Here is a 21,520-nt window from a genome sequence, read left to right on the forward strand (position 1 = left end):
TTCAAACGCCTTTTTATGGGGAAAAAACGGTTTCATGAATAATAAAACTAAAAGTTAATAAAGTTAGCCCAATTATTTTGCATAATGTGAAAGATGATGTTACGCCAAGTAAATAGATACCTAACATGTCACCCTTCAAAATTGCACATGCTCGTGGAATGGCGCCAAACTTCGGTAAACAGCGAAGCGTCACTTCCGGGTTAGGTCACGGGGCGGTGCACGCGTTCGAGGCATGCGTGCCTCTCCATCAGGCTCTGATGAAGAGGCACACATGCCTCGAACACGCGCACCGCCCCGTGACCTAACCCGGAAGTGACGCTTCGCTGTTTGCTCTCCACGGCTGCGTTCCACCACGCCGGTCTACGGCGTCCCTGCACTTCCCTGCCATACCAGCGCTGGATTACCATCCAGGGATCCTCAGAGACGCTGCACCCTGCTCCAGCCCGTGGATCGCCCACTAGACTGAGTGCCTGAGCATATGTTAACCTAGCAAGATCTACACAGCGGAGTTCATATACCCCGGAAGCCAGCCACGGATGACACCCTATTTTCAATTGCCTGTACCCCCTGCAGTCTTGTGAGTACATCCCTCATAAGAATTGATGTCTATTTTGTGTCTTTCTATTAAATTTTATACTACGCTTAGAGGGCGCCGCTTTTTTGTTCCTTTGTTTTGTTTCAGAAATTGCTTCTTCTTGGCAGCTGGCAGCCTTCTCAGCAAGAGTATATAGTGCATACACGCGCATATATATATTTATGTTTCACCGCTTTATGAACTTCCTATGGACTGAACTTTTTCCTATCAATTATTCCCCTTTTTAAGATAGCTGTAACTGATTTTTTTTTTTCCCTTCCTGCCCCCCACATCCAGTCCCCTGCTATCTTACGATTTTTAATGTATCTGTTATCCTTTACATCTCATTTGGTGGGCGCTTGATTCCATTGTCTGTTTTACGTCGCATATACTCCCTAAGATACGACGGCTCAATGCCTACGACGTTAAAGTAACCTACGCCCAGCCCCATTCACGTAGGACTTACGTAAACGACGTAAAATACGATGGCTGTTCCCTGGTCCATACCCTAACATGACTTGCACCTGCTTTAGGTGGAATAACTTTACGCCGGATGTACGCCTTACGTAAACGACGTAGATTACAGCGACGGGCACAAGTACGTTAGTGAATCGGCGTATCTCGGTCATTTGCATATTCAACGCGTAAATCAATGGAAGCGCCCCTTGCGGCCAGCGTAAATATGCGCCCAGTCTCCGACGGCGTAGGAGACTTACGCTGGTCGGATAGAGCCAAAATTCAGGCGTATCTTATTTCAAGAATCCGGCGCATAGATACGACGGCGCATCTGTGCACTTACGCGGCGTATCAGAAGATACGTCGGCATAAGTGCTTTCTGAATCCAGACCTATGTAAGTCTTTACACTGCATTGCACTTCACTTGTCTTGTTAAAACTCTTGCTTGCTGCATTTTAGGTCAGTTAAAAAAACTGCACCAAAAATACACCTCCCCGTTGAAATGCATTGAAAACGCAGCAAGAATGCACCTGTTACCTATTTGATGCGTTTTCGAGTCACATGACCTATGAAAAACACACCATAAGCACAGTAAAATCGTGGCAAAATCAAAAACAGCAGAGGGAGCCATTAGCTCCTGCTGTCGATCACAGCCAGTGAAGAGGGAGCAGGGGCAGGGATGAGCTCCATTCTGTATGTCTTATGGACACATAGAACAGGGCTTAGGAGAAAACACGAATAAGTGCCCCCATAGCAAGCGGCTTGCTATAGGGGGCACTTGGAAGGGGGAGGAGCCAAGAGCCGGGTACCCGAGAATGGGAGGATCGGGGCTGCTTTGTGAAAACCATTGGACAGAGTAGGTAAGTATAACATGTTTGTTATTTCTTAAAAACAGCCTTTAGTATCCCTTTAAATCGATGGGTTTTGTTCCCTGTTTAGTGAACAAGCTGGAGATAGAAGCTGACTAGTTGTCATGAACAACTTCTCCAGATTCTTTCTGCTCCAGTTTTGATAAATCCCCCCTTTCTTGTTCCTATAGGCAACTCACGCATTATGGCCCAGATCCACAAAGAACTTACGCCGGCGTATCTATTGATACGCCGCGTAAGTTCTAAGATGCCCCGTCGTATCTTTGTTTTGTATCCACAAAACAAGATAGGACTGAATGTGGGCTCGATCCGACTAGCGTACGTCTTAGTACGCCGTCGGATCTTAGGTGCATATTTACGCTGGCTGCTAGGTGGCGCTTCCGTTGATTTCTGCGTAGAGTATGCAAATTATCTAGATACGTCGATCCACAAACGTACGTCCGCCCAGCGCATTTTTTTACGTAAGGCTTTTTTCGGCGTAACGTTACCCCTGCTCTATGAGGCGTACGCAATGTTAAGTATGGACGTTGGGCCAGCGTCAAATTTTCCTTCGTTTGCGTAAAACGTTCGCAAATAGGGCTTTGCGTAAATTACGTTCACGTCGAAAGCATTGACTGTTTGCGACGTGATTTCGAGCATGCGCACTGGGATACCCCCATGGACGGCGCATGCACCGTTAAAAAAAAACGTCATTTACTTGGGGTCAAGTTGAATTAACATAAACACGCCCACATCTTAGTCATTTGAATTTCGCGCCCGTACGCCGACACATTTACACTACGCTGCCGTAACTTACGGCGCAAATTCTTTGTGGATATGGAAAATATGCTGTAAGTTACGGTGGCGTAGTGTATCTGAGATAAGCTACGCCGGCCTTATATATGCGCTGAGGTACGTGGATCTGGCCCTTTGTTTTTAAATGTTTCACTCCACTTGTTCATACAACAAAATCTCCCCCAAGGTATAGTCCTAGTGCAAGCAATAAAGACAGATCCAAACAGGTTCGCAGGAAGCTGACAATCTCGGTGACAACATACACATTCTTGTGCTGTCCTGTTACTTGTCTCCTTCAGAGATCCTTGTCAAGTGATATACATCAAGGAATGTCACCTCTGGGGTTCCCACATACAGATTGGGACTTTTACTACAGGTTCGTGTCTTCAGCCTGCTGCCCGCTAACATCGACAACAGTGACCCACATCTGTGCATGCATTACTGCACAACTTGCTCTAACGCGCAATTCACACTGCTACTGAGTTAATGAGAAATATGTGAGGATAATTTGGGAGCTACTATTGCAGACTTGCTTTTGGAGATGCTTGCTCCAGGGCTGTCATTATGTTCCTGCATTTAAAACCTAGGGAGAAAGTATTCCAAACACAAGTTCAGGCTTCACTGGCTACATGCTTGTTTCACGCCACTGACTCAGTAGTTATTTATATATTATGAATTTACATTTCGGAACTAATGTTAGAATAACATAAGAATAGTTAACATTTGTGACCATGACCATTAAATGAGTCACATGCCCCCTATACCCGGAAGTACTAGGTGCTTCTCTTCTCTCCCCCAACAGCCAAATGTTGCAAACAAAGTGCACAGGAATGGGGAGCCTGCTGCTGGAAAAGGGGAGGGGGTAAAGCGTGGTTCCACCCAAAAGTGGAAGCTATGCTTATCTGCTTCCTCTCCACATTTGGCACCTATTAGGGGAGAGGGGGGAACGGGTACCTGTTTTTGACAGGTACCCTTCCCCACTTCTGGGAGATTGCACCACAGATGTTGGGCCCCCCTTCACCTTCCTCCGCCATCGGGCCAATTAGAAAGCACAGCACGCTTCATGCATGTGAAGTAGGGAACCAGCTGTGAAGCCAAAATGATTTACTGTTGGTTTCCCTTACCATGAATGGCATGGGTAGCACCCAAGAGCCAAACCGAAAATCGGCTGGGGTGCCGATATTGCGGGAACCCTGGACAGGTAAGTGTCCTAATATTAAAAGTCGGCAGCTACAGTATTTTCTTGGAGGGGGCGTAGCTTCACTTTAAAGGAAACTGTTGCTTGTATTTCATGGTCTCTTCCTTGCCAATTTCTACTGGCCAGGGAAGCTGACAATCATTCTGATAGGCCAATAGAAATTAGTATTTATTATTTATTACAGGTACTTTTATTGCGCCATCAATTTACGCAGCACTTTAGACACACACTCATATATATATATATATATATATATATATATATATATATATATATATATATATATATATATATATATATATATATATATATATATATATATATACTGTTGCCTTTCTATTATCTGGAATCAGTCTGCCCATTCTCCTCTGATATCAACAAGGACCTTCGTCCACACAACTGTCGTTCACTGGATATTTTCTCTTTTTGTGACCATTTTCCGTAAACCCGAGAGATGGTTGCAGGGCAGCCATCACAAATTTTGGGGCACCTTACACAGCTTTAGACAGGGCCCCCCTGGAGCAGAGAACCGGGGGGGGGGGCCCTCCTCTCTCCTGCTGTGAGATAAGTGGGGGGGTTGTGGTAACGAAAGTGTCATCTCTTCTCTTTTCTTCTCTCTCCTGCCGTGAGATGATAAGCGGGACAGGGCGCGGGGGGGGGTTTGTGCTGACGAACAAAACAAAGTCAAGTCAAGTCTTCTCTTCTCTCTCCTGCCGCGAGGTGCTAAAGTCAGACGGGAAAAAAATGGGGGCGGGCCCCTCCCGCGACTTACTGAAGGGGGGGTCAGACGGAAAAAAATGGGGGGCACCTGACCTCTGGTAACCATAGGGCCCCTTACAGGTGTAATGCCTGTACCCCCTGATAGCAGCCCTGGATGGTTGTGTGTGAAAATCAGTGGCCAGTGTCTGTGTGTGTATATATTACATTCACATCAGTCCCTTCCTTCAAGGAGCTTACAATCTAAGGCCCCTAACTCACATTCATACGTACACATACTAAGGCAATGTGTGGGGGCATGGCTTAGTAGCAAGCTCTGACACTACACTTCAGAATGGCTTGTGATAGGAAGGTTTGAAAAGCCTCTAGGCACCTGCATTTTTTACCTGCAGCATTTAATGTTTTTCTCTTCTACTGCCCAACTTGGGGCACATGAAATAAATTGCCCTTGGTGTGCCCCCTACCACAATACTGCAAGGGGTAACTGCTCGTTGTGTCTTGGGGTAGAGGTATAAGCTGTAGTACTTACCTTATTCCTCATGCCTGTAGGTGCCTGACAGATGCATTTGGCCCACAGCTGATATCCTTCTGACCTGCATTTGACCTGCTTCAAGATGGGTTTCATAGACATGTATTGGCAAAACCCATCAGAAGAGAACAAAATCCAGCAGACACAGTTCCATGTGACTTAAAACACAACGGCATTATACTCCCCCAGGATCAAGGGCTTGGTTTGCATAAATCTTGTTGAATTGGGGTAAGAACTATGGCCAGATTCAGGTAGAATCGCCTTACTCTGCGGCGGCGTAACGTATTACATTTACGTTACACCGCCGCAAGTTTTACGGGCAAGTGCTTGATTCACAAAGCACTTGCCTGTAAAGTTGCAGCGGCGTAGCGTAAATCCGCCCGGCAAAAGCCCGCCTAATTCAAATGTGGCGGGGACCATTTAAATTAGGCGCGTTGCCGCGCCGAACGTACTGCACATGCTCCATCCCTAAAATTTCCCGACGTGCATTGCGCTAAATGACGTTGCAAGGACGTCATTGGTTTTGACGTTAACGTAAATGGCGTCCAGCGCCATTCACAGACGACTTACGCAAACGACGTTAAATTTAAAATTTTGACGCGGGAACGACGGCCATACTTAACATTGGCTAGACCACCTAGAGGGCAGCTTTATCTTTATGCCGCGTATCTCTACAGAAACGGCGTACATTTACTGCGACGGGCAAAGCGTACGTTCGTGAATCGCCGTAACTAGTCATTTTCATATTCTACGCCGACCGCAATGGAATCGCCACCTAGTGGCCGGCCTAGAATTGCAGCCTAAGATCCGACGGTGTAAGTCACGTACACCTGTCGGATCTTAGGGAGATCTATGCGCAACCTGATTCTATGAATCAGGCACATAGATACGACCTTCGTATCTCAGAGATACGACGGCGTATCAGGAGATACGCCGTCGTATCTCTTTTATGAATCTGGCCCAATATTATTTGTTACCCCTGATGTTAATCCCACTACAGTCCAGACACCTTCTGTTCTAAACATAGTGGCAAACAATGGAACCTACACTCACCGGCCACATTATTATGTGCACCTATTCAATTCTTTGGTAACACAAATTGCTAATCAACCAGTTACATGGCAGCAACTCAATGCATTTAGGCATCTAGACGTAGTGAAGATGATTTGCTGAAGTTCAAACTGAGCAACAGATTGGTGAAGAAAGGGGATTTAAGTGACTTTGAATGTGGCATGGTGGTTGGTGCCAGACAGGCTGGTCTGAGTGTTTTAAAAACTGATGATCTACTGGTATTTTCACTCACAACTATCTCTCGGGTTTACAGAGAATGGTCTGGAAAAGTGAAAATATCCAGTGAGCGGCAGTTGCGTGGACGAAAAGGCCTTGTTGATGTCAAAGGTCAGAGGAGAATGGGCAGACTGGTTTGAGATGATAGAAAGGCAACAGTAATTCAAATAACCACTCATTACAACTGAAGTATGCCATTGCTATGCAGTATAGTATGCAGTAGTATGCAATTACTATGTCATTGGAGGTACTTGTACTTTACTTTGCGTTCCACATCTGGATATTGTAAAGGCTCTTTTACACGAGTAGCTGGAGGCCTTGTAGGTGTGGTAAAAACAGGCAGCTGAGCCTCGCTTTTACCACCCTCAAGCCACCAACCCAAGTTCTAATATTACAGCCTGAAAAGGCTATACACATGCTATGGCTGTTGCATTTTTAACTGAGGCTGCAGAGTTTAAAAGGTGGTACCGCCTGTCAAACTCACCTATTGCAATCAATGAGGCTACACCGCAAGTCTGCAACTGCAAACCAAACACTTGGGTCACAGTTACAGGGCAGTCCTGCAATGTAAAATCACCTTTACGCAAAAAAAAAAAAAGGCAACGGGAGGTGGCAGTAGTGCCTCTGAAAAACAATCCACGGCCTGTCTGATAGAGACCTAACAGTTTAGATCGGTCTTTATAAATCAGGGCTTACCCCAAGGTTGCTAGAGGTTCTCCGGTGAAACGCGTAGACCCACAAGGGATACAACTCATACTCTTTAATATCTTGTATGTTTTTTTATCTTTGAACACTGTGTTTGGTTTATATTTTTTGTAATAAAATATTTTTTGTTTTGCTATTTCTGTTGTCTTGCCTTCAAAGTCCGACCATTGGTTATTCTTTGAGTAATCCCCTTTGTTCTCCCAGATAAGTGATGACAATGGGGCTAGATTCAGATAGATCAGCGGATATTTAGATCCGCGTAATCTATCTTATTTACGATCCGCCAGCGCAAATTTTTGAGGCAAGTGCTGTATTCAGAAAGCACTTACCTCGAAACTTGCGCCGGCGGATCATAACTCCCCCGGCGGAATTCAAATTCCGCGGCTAGGGGAAGTGTATTATTTAAATCAGGCGCGTCCCCGCGCCGATCGTACTGTGCCTGCCCGTCGATAGGACGTCATTGGTTTCGGCTTGAGCGTAAATTACGTCCATCCGTATTCGCGACCGACTTACGCAAACGACGTAAAAGTTCAAAACTCGGCGCGGGAACGACAGCCATACTTAACATTGGATACGCCGCATATAGTAGGGGTAAGTATACGCCGGAAAAATCCGAACGCAAACGACGTAAAAAAAAAGCAACTGGCGGGCGTTCGTTTCTGAATCGGCGGAAATCGGAATTTGCATATTCCTTGCGTAAAAAACCGAAGCGTCACCTAGCAGCCGGCGGGACATTGCAGCCTAAGATCAGACAGTGTAAGTCACTTACACCTGTCGGATCTAAGGGAGATCTATGCGTAACTGATTCTTATGAATCAGTCGCATAGATCCGACCGTCGGATCTCAGAGATACACTGTTGTATCAGGAGATACGCCGTCATATCTCTTTCTGAATTTCCCCCAATGGTCTTTTATGTTGTCTGTATAGGGGAAGAAATAGATTTTTCCCAGTGACCACAAATATAAAGAGCATTCTTCTTACCGTGACGCTAATGTACTGTGGATATAGTATATGTTAGTAGGTGTTCTCCAAGACCAGAAAGTTATTTCAAGGGTTCCTCCGTGTTAAAAAGGTTGATTTAGATCCATTTTTAGTTAGAAAAAAAAATGTATTTATTCAGTATGTGACTTTTAACTTTAGCTTGATAAATCATAACACACCCAAAACGCACTGGAATTCTATTTTTATTTTATTTGTTTGGTTTTTAATACACTTCCAAAGTTTCTAAACATTTTTGGACAATACTAGATTGTCTTTTGCCAAATAGTCTGTCATTCTCTAAGTTTCCAATATCTGAATTGCTAGCAATGGAATTCACATATAACTGCCACGTGAAAACTATTTGTTAGCTGTTTCCTACAACATACAATTCTCCAATGTCCCTGTAATGAAACACCAGAAAATAGTTCTAGTCCATGGTCCATTGCGTGAAATGCACTGGTAAGAAAAAAAAGAGAACAGCTACAGTATATTCTCTCTCTCCTAACCTTTAAGGCCCCGTACACACGTCCGAGAAACTCGACGGGCAAAACACATCGTTTTGCTCATCGAGTTCCTTGTGAAGCCGCCGAGGATCTCGGCGAGCCAACTTTTCCCATTGACTAACGAGGAAATAGAGAACATGTTCTCTTTTTGGCCCGACGAGATCCTCGTCAGTTTCCTCGGCGAAAAGTGTACACACGACCGGTTTTCTCGGCAGAATACGTCTCCCATCGAGTTTCTGGCTGAATTCTGCCGAGAAAACCGGTCATGTGTACGGGGCCTTACTGTTAAGGCCTTCTTACATTGACAACCCTACTGCTCAGCTATCTCTTGATGATGGCAGATCTGAAGGCAGATTCTTTAGTGAGTGCAGAATCTTCCTGATCCTTGTCAAGCTTGACGGGATTCTTGTCTAGCTTTCCTTACATACACACTGTCAAGCCAAAATCTCGTCATTCTCAAATGCGGTGACGTACAACACGTACAACGGCACTATAAAGGGGAAGTTCGATTCCACTGGCGCCACCCTTGGGGCTGCTTTTGATAATCTCATGTTCCCGCATGTTAGTAAAAGTTTGGTGAGAGACGATTCGCGCTTTTCAGTCTTCGTGCTTTTCAGTCTGTTACAGCGTGACGAATGTGCTATCTCCATTACGAAAGCTAGTTTTACTGAAGGTGCGCTCCCGTCTCATACTTGATTCTGACCATGCGCAGATTTTTAAGACTCGCAAAACCATACACACAAAAACGTTTTTCTCGTCGTAGACCAGCCCGACGAGAATCGCGACGAGAAAATAGAGAGCAGGTCCTCTTTTTTCTCGTCAAGATTTACGACGAGAAACCATACACACGAACGGTTTTCTCTGCAAAAAGCTCTGCCAGAAGTTTTGACGTGAAAAACGAGCGTGTGTACGAAGCTTTACCCTTTAATGTAGAGGTATGCCCCTTTGGGGCAGATCCACAGACAGAGTACGCCGGCGTATCTACTGATACCTTTAAATTACACGCGTTGTATCTTTGGTTTGAATCCTCAAACCAAGATACAACGGTATCTGGGTTAGATCCGACAGGTATACGTCCTTGTACGCCTTTCCGATCTAAGATGCAATACTTCGGCGTCCGCAGGGTGGCGTTCACGTCGTTTTCCGCATCGGGTATGCAAATTAGCTATTTCCGTCGATCCACGAACGTACGAGCGGCCGTCGCATTTTCTTACGGCGTCTCTAGTCGGCTTTTTCCAGCGTATAGTTAAAGCTGGTATTTCTTGCGTATAGTTAGACCTGCCATGTTAAGTATGGCCGTCGTTCCCGCGTTTATTTTTTAATTTTTTTTTTTTTTTGCGTAAGTCGTTCGTGAATCGGGATTGTACGTAATTCACGTCTAAGTTAAAAAAAATGACGTTGTTGCGTCGTCATTTAGCGCAATGCACGGCGGAAAGTTTTGAAACGGAGCATGCGCAGTTCATTCGGCGCGGGGACGCGCTTCATGTAAATGAAACACTCCCCCTAATCGCCGATTTGAATTCCGCCGCCAGAGATACACTACACCGCCGTAACTTACGGCGCGAAATCTTTAAGGATTCGAAATTACGCCAGGTAAGGTACGGCGGTGTAGCGTATCTCTGATACGCTGCGCCGATCTATTTCTATGTGGATCTGGCCCTGTATCGCTAAAACCAAGGGGTATCTTCGATCACGCTTCTTTCTACAATGCACATCAAGGGTGCAGCCCTCCACCAACCTGTAAATCCTCCAAACAGTTTTTTGCAGTTCGTAGAGGTATATGAACTAATATAGAGCTCAGCCAGTCAATGTCTCTGGAGATCTCGGTAGACTTTCTCAAATCAGGGGCAAGTGGAAAAAGACATTCATTTCTGTATTGTAGCTATTGGCATGACTATGCCTGCACAAAAGAAAGCTCTTCTGGTAGGGCGTTTTTTAAACCCCAGGGGGAACAACGGAAGCTTGAGATAATGACACAGCTGTAAACAAACAGACTGAGTAATTTGAGCCAAATTAAAAGTGCAAAAAGTTGCAGAAACAACTGACAGTTAAGTGTCGAGGTAAAATATCTAACAAAGTCTGGTGATTATGGCACACTAACAGAGGAAACCATCAAACATGTGCCTTTCTCGTTATGTTATAGCATTGTGCCTGTAAATGCAGACTCGCCTTGTGTAAGCACCAATTTACTCTTGTATTGCACAACTCTTGCCTCTGTTCCTAAATTAAAGTGGAATTCCACCCATAAATATAACATTACATCAGTAGTTTTTTTTTAGATGCCTTCAAAGTGTTGTTGCTAGGCAGAATAGTTAATCTTCCCACTTCCTGCACCTAGGTGCTTAATGCTTCCTAACCTACACCGCACAGACTCCTGGGAATGTAGTGGGTGTAACTTTCCAGCAGTCTGTGCACTCCCCAGTCTCAAAGAATCATGTGACTTGGACTGCACAGGTGCTGAAACCTGATCTGACACTGCTTGTGCAGCACTGAGCATGTGCGAGATTTGCAAGGCTGAAATCCAGGAAGTCATACAGTCTGGCTTCATGATGCCCACACTTAAGATGGCCCCAGTCAATTTCTATTTTATAAAGTGTCTAAATGCTGTAACAACCTAACAAAACGGACCTTAGTTTACAGACTAACTTTACTAGAATACATTAAGCTTGTGTATTACAGGGGTATTTATATTTAAAAAGTGAAATTGTGTCCGGAACTCCGCTTTAAGAATTAATGTAGAGTGTGTAAAGTGCTGAGTAAATTGCCTCTAATTAACAAATCAAGATTCGAGAAATGTACATCTCAGCCACTCAGAAGCAGAATGATTAAAGGGGTTGTAAAGGTTTGTTTTTTATTTTCTAAATGGGTTCCTTTAAGCTAGTGCATTGTTGTTTCACTTACCTTTTCCTTTGATTTCCCTTCTAAATGTTTTTTTCTTTGTCTGAATTTCTCACTTCCTGTTCCTCCTCAGTAAGCTTGCCCCATCATCCGAGCCGTTCTGGCTGGGGGTTAGTCAGCGTGGTTGCCCCCTCCCTTGGGACTACATCCCTGCAGGGAGATGCTCACTTCCCGCAGGGATGTAGTCCCAAGGGAGGGGGCGAGCATGCTGACTAACCCCCAGCCAGAATGGCTGGGATGATGGGGGCAAGCTTACTGAGGAGGAACAGGAAGTGAGATATAGTCCATATATGATGAGACTCACTTTCATGACAGCTCGGTCTAGAGGCAAGAAACAACTCCGTAGATACAGGGAGAGAGTTGTGATGTCACGGATGTGATGTCCCGTCTGCCGCGTTTGCGTTCCACAGACCAGGAAGCACCAAGAGCCTCCAGCGCCCCTGAAAGTCGGGACCCAAGCCCTTCCTATCCACCCAGGTGTAGACCGGAATCCATGCCGACAAGGGCCCGTTGTTACAGCGCTACATGCTTGTTTTTATACTCGCGTGAGTAACATTCTTTTATCACAGGGAGAGAGGGAGATTACTTCCTTGTTACACTTAGCAGGCTCTTGTGTCTCCCTTTCTCCCTGTGGCTTGGTTCACACTGGTGCAATGCGGGAACCGCTGCAATTCTTATGTGGGTTCCTGCATCGCATCTGACTCTCAGGCAGTTCACACTGCTCTCTGCCAACTGCTGCGGGTGTCAAAATAAAGTTAATGGCACCCCCAAATTGGTTCGCAGAACGCAGTGCAAACTGTGGAATCGGATTGCATGGGTCTGAACAATTGCGGACCAAAAAAAGGATTATTTTGGTGCGAATGTGATGCCATTTCAGCCATACAAACTGTATAGCTGAAGTTGCATTGCACAGACATCACATGTGATGAGCACAGCAATGCAGGGCAAATCACATGCGATGTCTGGCATTGCATTAGTGTGAACCCAGTGTATCTATACAGTTGCTTCTTGCCTCTAGACCGAGCTGCCACAAAAGATGTATGACCGGAATCCATGCCGATAAGACCCATTGTTACAGCGTTACATGCTTGATTTTATACGCCGTTTATCTACGGAGTTGTTTCTTGCCTCTAGGCAAGGGGTCCCCAAACTACGGCCCTCCAGTTGTTCCGGAACTACAATTCCCATCTTGCCTAGTCATGTCTGTGGATGTCAGAGTTTTACAATGCCTCATGGGATGTGTAGTTCTGCAGCAGGTGGAGGGCCGTAGTTTGGATATCCCTGCTCTAGACCGAGCTGCCATCATATACGGACTTTCCTAACATGGACTAGTTTTGCATATGGACAATTTGCTTATTGTAAACCATATCCTCCTCCATTGAAGAAGCCAGATTGTGCTGCATTCGGGGTCACTAGGTGGCCTCAATTCTGTTGCCCTTAATAACATTTATATTGCTGCTTACAGGGCCGCCATCAGGAATTTTGGGGCCCCTTACAAAGCTTCAGGCATGGGCCCCCTGGAGCAGAGAACCCGGGGGGGGGGGGTGCTACCGTCTGAAATTGAGAAGCGGGGGGGCTGCCGCAAATTGAGGAGCAGGGGGGGGGCCTTTACAAAAAAGGAAGAAATAAAGAACAAAATATATATAAAATAAATTATAAAAAAAAGAGGGGTAGCCATCCGGGCCCCTGGGGACCTCTGGGTCCTTTAATAAAAATAAAAAATAAACCTCTGGTCCCTTTAATAAAAAATAAATATATATATATAAAAAAACATTTATAAAAAAATACACGAAAAAAAAGGGGGGGTTGCCATCTGGGGCCCTGGGGACCTCTGGGCCTTTTAATAAAAAAAATAAAATAAAAAAATATAAACAAAAATAAAAAAATAAACATTTATAAAAAAAAAGAGGGGGTTGCCACATGGGGCCCTGGGGACCTCTGAACCCTTTAATAATAAATAAAAAATAAATAAAAAAAAAGGGGGGTTGCCATCCGGGACCCTGGAGACCTCCGGACACCTAAAAAAAAAAATGGCGGCCCTGGCTGCTTATAATATCTGAAATTGTTTTACACTGACATTTCAGCATTTGCCTATATGTATGTTTTACCTGTTCTGGTGCACTGATTACCTTTTTAAAGCCATTTCCACCATGGAACTCATAAATGACATTAACTCATTAACTAGCCAAATACGAGACCCTTGAAGAATTATATACTTGTTTTCCCCTGTTTTTCTTTCAAACAAGACTGCTTTCTGCCCAAATCTGCCTATAAAGAGTGCTGCATTAAGTTTAGAAAAATAGAGCCAATGGTGGGACAATTTATTTTTGTCATATTACGTATCTCACACCATTTCCCCCAGGGGGTTGAGGATATTAAAAACATGTTCTTTAATTTCATTAGATTTAGAAAAGGAATGGTTCCAAATATCAGAATTTTGCACCCGTAAATGGATGCAAGTGATCATAAAACAGCAAGAGCAGAAGTATCATGATTTTCAACATCAAAATAAAATCCCTGTTACAGAACTCAAATTACACCTCATTTACCTTTACAATGGTTTTTTAACCCTTGAAAAACACACCAAAAGGAATGAAGAATAACTGACCCAAACGAAATTCGGTAAAATCCAGAGAGAGCTAGATGGCTACATTTACAACAGGGTGTTCAATAGGAAGAAATCACATAGTGCCCATCCCCCATCCGGCACCACACACAATACCATATTACCTATACCTCTCGTGGCTTGTCATCCAGTGCCCAGATTGCAAGTACCATTCGGGAGTACCAGACCTGAGCCTTCTGGTCATTCCAACACAGCCCCGCCTACCGCGTCTAAATCATCCAACACACACATGCGGGGTTCCACTACTCCTCAGAAATGTAATTCTAATTTCACTTCTGAGAATATACTTTCTCCCATAACTCACAGAGAAAAGAGAAAATCTTGTAGGAAGAATATACTATTCAGTCCAAGTTTAGCTCCAATGCAGAATACTCTGGGCCAGATTCACAGAAGAAGTACGCCGGAGTATCTGCTGATACTCCGGCGTATTTTAAAATTTGCCGCGTTTTATCTTAATTTGTGATTCACAAACAAGATACAACGGCATTTGGCTAAGATCCGACAGGCGTACGGCCTCATATAGCAGGAGTAACCTTACGCCGGAAAAAGCCTTACGCAAACGATGTAAAAAAAATTCACCGGGCGCACGTACGTTTCTGAATCGGCGTATCCAGCTCATTTGCATATTCTACTCTGAAATCGACGGCAGCACCACCTAGCGGCCAGCGTAAATATGCACCCTAAGATACGACGGCGTAAGAGACTTACACCAGTCGGAACTTAGCCTAATTTCGGCGTATCTTGCTTTCTGAATACAGAAAGAAGATACGCCGGCGCAGATTTGAATTTACGCGGCGTATCAATAGATACGCCGGCGTAAATTCTTTCTGAATCTAGCCCAACATGTCCTATATTCAAACTCCGATGGAATTAATTGCAATTTCCGATGGATTCTCTCCGATGGGGCATACAGACGGTCGGAATTCCTGATTTCCGATCTTGTGTACATGGCTTTACCCTTGATGTCTTAAAGTAGAATTCCTGGTTTAATTTCACTTTAAATAGTTAGTTGGCAGGATTAGTGCTTCTCCACATTTTAGGAGAAAAGTTGTGTTTTTATGAATATATACAAGGCTTCCTCTGATTGGCTGTGATGGAAACTGTGATGTGATCGGCCCACCTCTCCACCTTTGATAATCAGAGGAAACCTTTTATTCCCTGATAAAAATACAAGGCTTCTCTTGAATGATGGAGAAGCACTCAGCCTGACTCTCTTTATGTAACTTTAACCTCCAAAGGGGCCACTGGAAATAACCCAGGTCTCCCTTACCTGTTGAGTGGCTACCAGGCCAGGTACTAGTTCCAAAGTTCACTTACAAAATGAAGGCCCAGTCTAGGTGTGTCTTTTTGAAGATTTATTGCTGTACTTGAACACAGGCAAGTAGGGATGAGGGTGCAGGATAATCTTGGCACTTACAGTTATAAGAGAACATCTTCCTTAACCACTTAAGGACCCCTTCACGGCACGGCTGGGCACAAGCACGTACCTGTACGTGTCTCTTTAAGGCCCAGCCGTGGGGTCGGGAGCGCGCCCACGGGACCCGCGGACCCGATCGCCACCGGTGTCCCGCGATCGGTCACTGGAGCTGAAGAATGGGGAGAGGTGAGTGTAAACACACCTTCCCCGTTCTTCACTGTGGTAATGTCAGTGATCGTCTGATCCCTGATATAGGGAAAGACGTCACACGTCCAGCCCTGCCCCCTTACAGTTAGAAACACATATGAGGTCACACTTAACCCCTTCAGCGCCCCCTAGTGGTTAACTCCTAAACTGCAATTGTCATTTTCACAGAAATCGGTGCATTTTCATAGCACTTTTCGCTGTGAAAATGACAATGGTCCCAAAAATGTGTAAAAATTGTCTGAAGTGTCCGCCATAATGTCGCAGTCACGAAAAGAATCACTGATCGCCGTCATTAGTAGTAAAAAAAAAAATATTAATAAAAATGCCAGAAAACTATCCCCTAATTTTGCGCAAAACCAATCGATAAACGCTTATTGACATTTTTTTACCAAAAATAGGTAAAAGAATACGTATCGGCCTAAACTGAGGAAAAAACATTATTTTTATATCTTTTTTGGGGATATTTATTATAGCAAAAAGTAAAAAATATTGCATTTTTTTCAAAATTGTCGCTCTATTTTTGTTTATAGCGCAAAAAATTAAAACCGCAGAGGTGATCAAATACCACCAAAAGAAAGCTCTATTTGTGGGAAAAAAAGGATGCCAATTTTGTTTGGGTGCCACGCCGCATGACCGCGCAATTGTCAGTTAAAGCGACGTAGTGCCGAATCGCAAAAAGGGGCAAGGTCCTTAAAGGAGTTGTAAAGGAAAAAAGTGTTTTTGCTGAAATTACTGTTTACAGGGTATAGAGACATAATAGTTGACTGATTCCTTTTAAAATTGATTACAAATAGATAAAAATCAATCATATAAATGTACCTCGAGTTTCGTTTTTGCATCTAGTTTCGTTTTTGCATGTTATCCTGCCTCTGTGCATGTACAGAGCCATAGAGCAGTGATGGTTTGGAAAATGAAACTAGAATCTCCCAGTACTGTGGTCATCAGGAAACAGACAACCAGGAAGTGTCCAGAACAGAAAAGAATTACAGCAACATCAGAGCAAAAACAAACAATGAGGACATGAAACCAGGACTGCAGTAAGGTAAAGGAAGCTATTTAGCTAAAAAAAAAAATTCCTTTAGTGACCCGTCCGGGTCTTAAGTGGTTAAAGATCCTGGCTTCACTAGTAAGAGAATAAAAGGGGATAGCCAGCAATCTGATACTCTACAAGAGCAGTCCAAGTACACAACAGCAACTTCTGGGATCTACCATAAAAAAAAGTACTTCTAACCTGGAGCTTCAGGCAAGAGGGCCGTCACCTCTCCAGCCAAGCTTCCACAGGCAGCTTCCTCTAGCAAGTTCTCCTTAACCACTTAAGCCCCGGAACCTTTAGGCAGCTAAATGCCCAGGCCAGGTTTTGCGATTCGCCACTGCGTCGCTTTAAGAGACAATTGCGCGGTCGTGCGACGTGACTTCCAAACAAAATTGGCGTCCGTTTTTTCCCCCCCACAAATAGAGCTTTATTTTGGTGGTTTTTGTTCACCTCTGCGGTTTTTATTTTTTGCGCTATAAACAAAAATACAGCGACAATTTTGAAAAAAATGCAATATTTTTTACTTTTTGCTATAATAAATATCCTCAAACATATATAAAAATTATTTTTTCCTCAGTTTAGGCCGATACGTATTCTTCTACCTATTTTTGGTAAAAAAAAATCGCAATAAGCGTTTATCGATTGGTTTGTGCAAAATTTATAGCGTTTACAAAATAGGGGATAGTTTTATTATTTCTTTTTTTTTTTACTACTAATGGCGGCGATCAGCGATTTTTTTCGTGACTGCGACATTATGGCGGACACTTCGGACAATTTTGACACATTTTTGGGACCATTGTCATTTTCACAGCAAAAAAATTATTTAAATTGTTTATTGTGAAAATGACAGTTGCAGTTTGGGAGTTAACTACAGGGGGCGCTGAAGGAGTTAGGGTTCACCTAGTGTGTGTTTACAACTGTAGGGGGGTGTGGCTGTAGGTCTGATGTCATCGATCGAGTCTCCCTATAAAAGGGATGACTTAATCGATGCAGCCGCCACAGTGAAGCACGGGGAAGCCGTGTTTACATACGGCTCTCCCCGTTCTTCAGCTCCGGGGAGCGATCGCGAGGGGGCGGCTAGAAACGAATAGCCGTGCCCTCGTCCCGGATCGCTCCCCGCGGGTTTCCGACCGCCGTATGTAGCGGGGGGGGGGTCCCGATCGGACCCCCGACCCGCAGAAAGGCGGGGACATACATGTACGCCCATATGCCTGTACGTGCCATTCTGTGGACGTATATGTACATGTGGCAGGCGTTAACCAATTAATCCAGGCTCCTTCAGGCCCTCAGCCAAGCACATGGTAAGGCCTCACAGCAACAGCTCTTCAGTAACACTGGCTGTCTCCCAGTGGAGAAGTTCAAGGAGAGAAAGAGCAGACCGTCCCAAACATTTATCTTAACCCCGGCCACATCTTCTGGTTCTACCTCCCAGGGATTGGATTAGGCTAGATAAATATTCATAATCCAGTAGCTAACCCTCCTACTTTATTTCTGGAATCTTCCTCCAGAGGCAGGCAGCAGGAATCAACCATTAGGTTGGGTACAGCAGAGCCAAAAAACGAAATTAGCCAGCAGACGAGAAGTCACCTGTACTTCTGCCAAAACACAGCGCGCTTACTAAATGTAGCTAATATTACTATAGCCCATTACAGCACACACAGTTGCCGCCATGTAAACAGGAGATTCTCTTGTATGTAATCTGTTGGCACTCGTTCTGCCCCCTCCCTCTCCGAGGCTGCAGATGGGCATCGATCAGGCTGCACTGATGGCAATGGTAAGGCTGCATTCATGGCACATGTGAGGCTGCATTCATGGCACATGTGAGGCTGCATTCATGGCACATGTGAGGCTGCATTCATGGCACATGTGAGGCTGCATTCATGGCACATGTGAGGCTGCATTCATGGCACATGTGAGGCTGCATTCATGGCACATGTGAGGCTGCATTCATGGCACATGTGAGGCTGCATTCATGGCACATGTGAGGCTGTATTCATGGCACATGTGAGGCTGCTATCATGGCAATGGTAAGGCTGTATTCATGGCAATAGTAAGGCTACATTCAGGGAATGGTGAGGCTGCATTCATGGCAGTGGTGAGGCTGCATTAATGGCAATAGTGAGGCTGCATTAATGGCAATAGTGAGGCTGCATTCATGGCAATGGTGAGGCTTCATTCATGGCAATGTTAAAGTGGTTGTAAACCCCTCCTTACAACGTGCACCTACAGGTAAGCCTAGATTAAGGCTTACCTGTAGGTGCAAGAAATATCTCCTTAACCTACACGGTTAAGGAGATATTTGCAGTAAGGACTGCACCGATGTCTACAGCGCAGAGGGTCGTTTTTGTGATTGGAATAATGGAGGGTTAATGCCGGAATCCCGCGCGTGTGTGGGGATCTGCCGCTAGTCACAGCGCCGGAACGGTGATACAAGGAAGAAGATCGGAGGAGACATGGCGGCGGCGGAGGGGACCGGGGAGAACTTCGGGGGCTTCGATCTCAGGTAAGTCAATCATAATGAGCTATGCATAGTAGCTCATTATGACTTTCTCTTGCAGGGTTTTTAACCCCCCTGGCGGTGTTCCCGAGACTGACTCGGGGTTAGATTTTCCTGCTACGATCGGTAACCCCGAGTCAGTCTCGGGCTTGCCTCGCTAGATCCACAGGCACTTTTTACTTACCTTGTCCCTGGATCCAGCGATGCCACCGCGCTGTGTGAGCGAGCGGGACCTCGCTCGATTCACATAGTGCCTCCGTGTGACGCCGATCTCCGTTCCCTGTGACGTTACGACGCACGGGGACGGAGAACGGCGCCAAATTCAAAAACGTAAACAAACACCTTACATACAGTATACTGTAATCTTATAGATTACAGTACTGTATGTAAAAAAAACACACCCCCCCTGTCCCTAGTGGTCTGTCCTGTGTCATGCATGTCATTTTATATAATAAAAACGTTTCTTTCTCCCTGCAAACTGTAGATTGTCCATAGCAACCAAAAGTGTCCCTTTATGTCAAAAATAGTTTTAGATCAGCTAAAAAACAGCGATAATAAATTATAATCACTTGCAGAATTGAGCGATAGCGATTTGTGGGGAAATTCGTCATAAAAAAAAAAAAATAATGACAGCGACAATTCTGCAACTGAGCAAATTACAGTGATTTTAATTTGATTACATTATTGAATAATTTTTATTATAATTATATTATTATTTGTTATAATTATTTATAATTATTTATTATATTATAATTTATAATTTTGTTTTTAAAAAAATGTCATACCCGGGATGCCTATTAGAATCTTGTTTGGTCAGATTTAAGTGAGTTATTTCTAAAAATTACAGACCTACAATATAAAACGCCAAATTTCCTTGCAAATAATGGTACCGCTTTCAGCATGTTTTTTCTGAAAGAATCATACCGCCAGGGAGGTTAAGAAAAAAAATGTTTGAGGGTTTACTTACTCTTTAAGGCTGCATTTATGGCAATGGTAAGGCTGCATTCGTGGCAATGGTAAGGCTGCATTTGTGGCAATGGCGAGGCTGCATTTGTGGCAATGGCGAGGCTGCATTTGTGGCAATGGTGAGGCTGCATTTGTGGCAATGGCGAGGCTGTATTGATGGCAATGGCGAGGCTGTATTGATGGCAATGGCGAGGCTGTATTGATGGCAATGGCGAGGCTGTATTGATGGCAATGGCGAGGCTGTATTGATGGCAATGGCGAGGCTGTATTGATGGCAATGGCGAGGCTGCATTGATGGCAATGGCGAGGCTGCATTGATGGCAATGGCGAGGCTGCATTGATGGCAATGGTGAGGCTGCATTCATGTCAATGGTGAGGCTGCAGATGGGCATTGATTAGGCTGCATTGATGGGCACTGACCCTTGTTTTGCTTCACAGTTCTTTATTTAAATTTTTTTTTTTCTTGAAACTTCACTCAATGATCAAATTTCAAAATCAATGTGCAATAGTAGCACAACAATATAAACATATCATTAAATTACTACAGAACCAAATTACCTGAAAGTGCTTTTTCATAATGTTTGCCCATCGTCACAAAGTTCTTTAAGCTTGGGTTGAATTGGTCTAATATAACCTGTGGAACAGAAATAAAGCATATTAATAATGGGTTTTCTTCAGATTTTGCAACAAGAGCACAGAAGGATAACATCTTAAATAACAAACATTTCATACTTGCCTCCACTGTGCAGTTCGTTTTGCACAGAGTGGGGTCCTTTTTATCTTAATGCATTCTATGCATTAAGGTAAAAAAACTTCTGTATTGCAGGAGGCTCCCCAGCTCTGGTTTATTCTTATCTGAGCCTGATCTCGATCCAGCGCTGTGCACGAGAGTCAGGGCCGTCTTTAATATTGATTGTACCCTGGGAAAACATTTTCTTGCGACCCCTCCCTCTCCATGCAATTTTGCTCTCCACATGCTCTGAGACATACAATTCATAGCAGCTAGACACAAAGGCCCGGATTCACATACATTGGCGCATATTTATGCCGGCGTAGCTTATCGAATATACGCTACGCCGATGCAGCGCTCTCACTCGCTCTTAAAGATACGGATGCTAATGAGGCGTGACCCCATGCAAATGATGGCCCAAGCGTCATAGAAGTCCTTAAAACGAACGGCACATGCGCCGTCCCGTGGACGCATTCCAGTGCGCATGCTCAGAATCACGTCGGAACTACTCCCTAAGACACGACGGATCACTGCCTACGACGTGAACGTAAC

General features: G+C 44.5%; 1 protein-coding gene across 1 annotated transcript in view; it reads right to left on the reverse strand.

Moving 5' to 3' along the window:
- The window catches only part of LOC120915307 (brain-specific angiogenesis inhibitor 1-associated protein 2-like), a 189,585-nt gene that overhangs the window by 106,291 nt on the left and 61,774 nt on the right, over positions 1-21,520 (reverse strand). The window contains exon 2 of the mRNA XM_040325687.1: positions 20,797-20,872. Coding sequence (XP_040181621.1) covers positions 20,797-20,872 — 76 coding nt within the window. The remainder of the gene's footprint in view (positions 1-20,796; positions 20,873-21,520) is intronic.

This window comes from Rana temporaria, chromosome 10 (assembly GCF_905171775.1).
Source record: "Rana temporaria chromosome 10, aRanTem1.1, whole genome shotgun sequence".
NCBI classification, from domain to species: domain Eukaryota; kingdom Metazoa; phylum Chordata; class Amphibia; order Anura; family Ranidae; genus Rana; species Rana temporaria.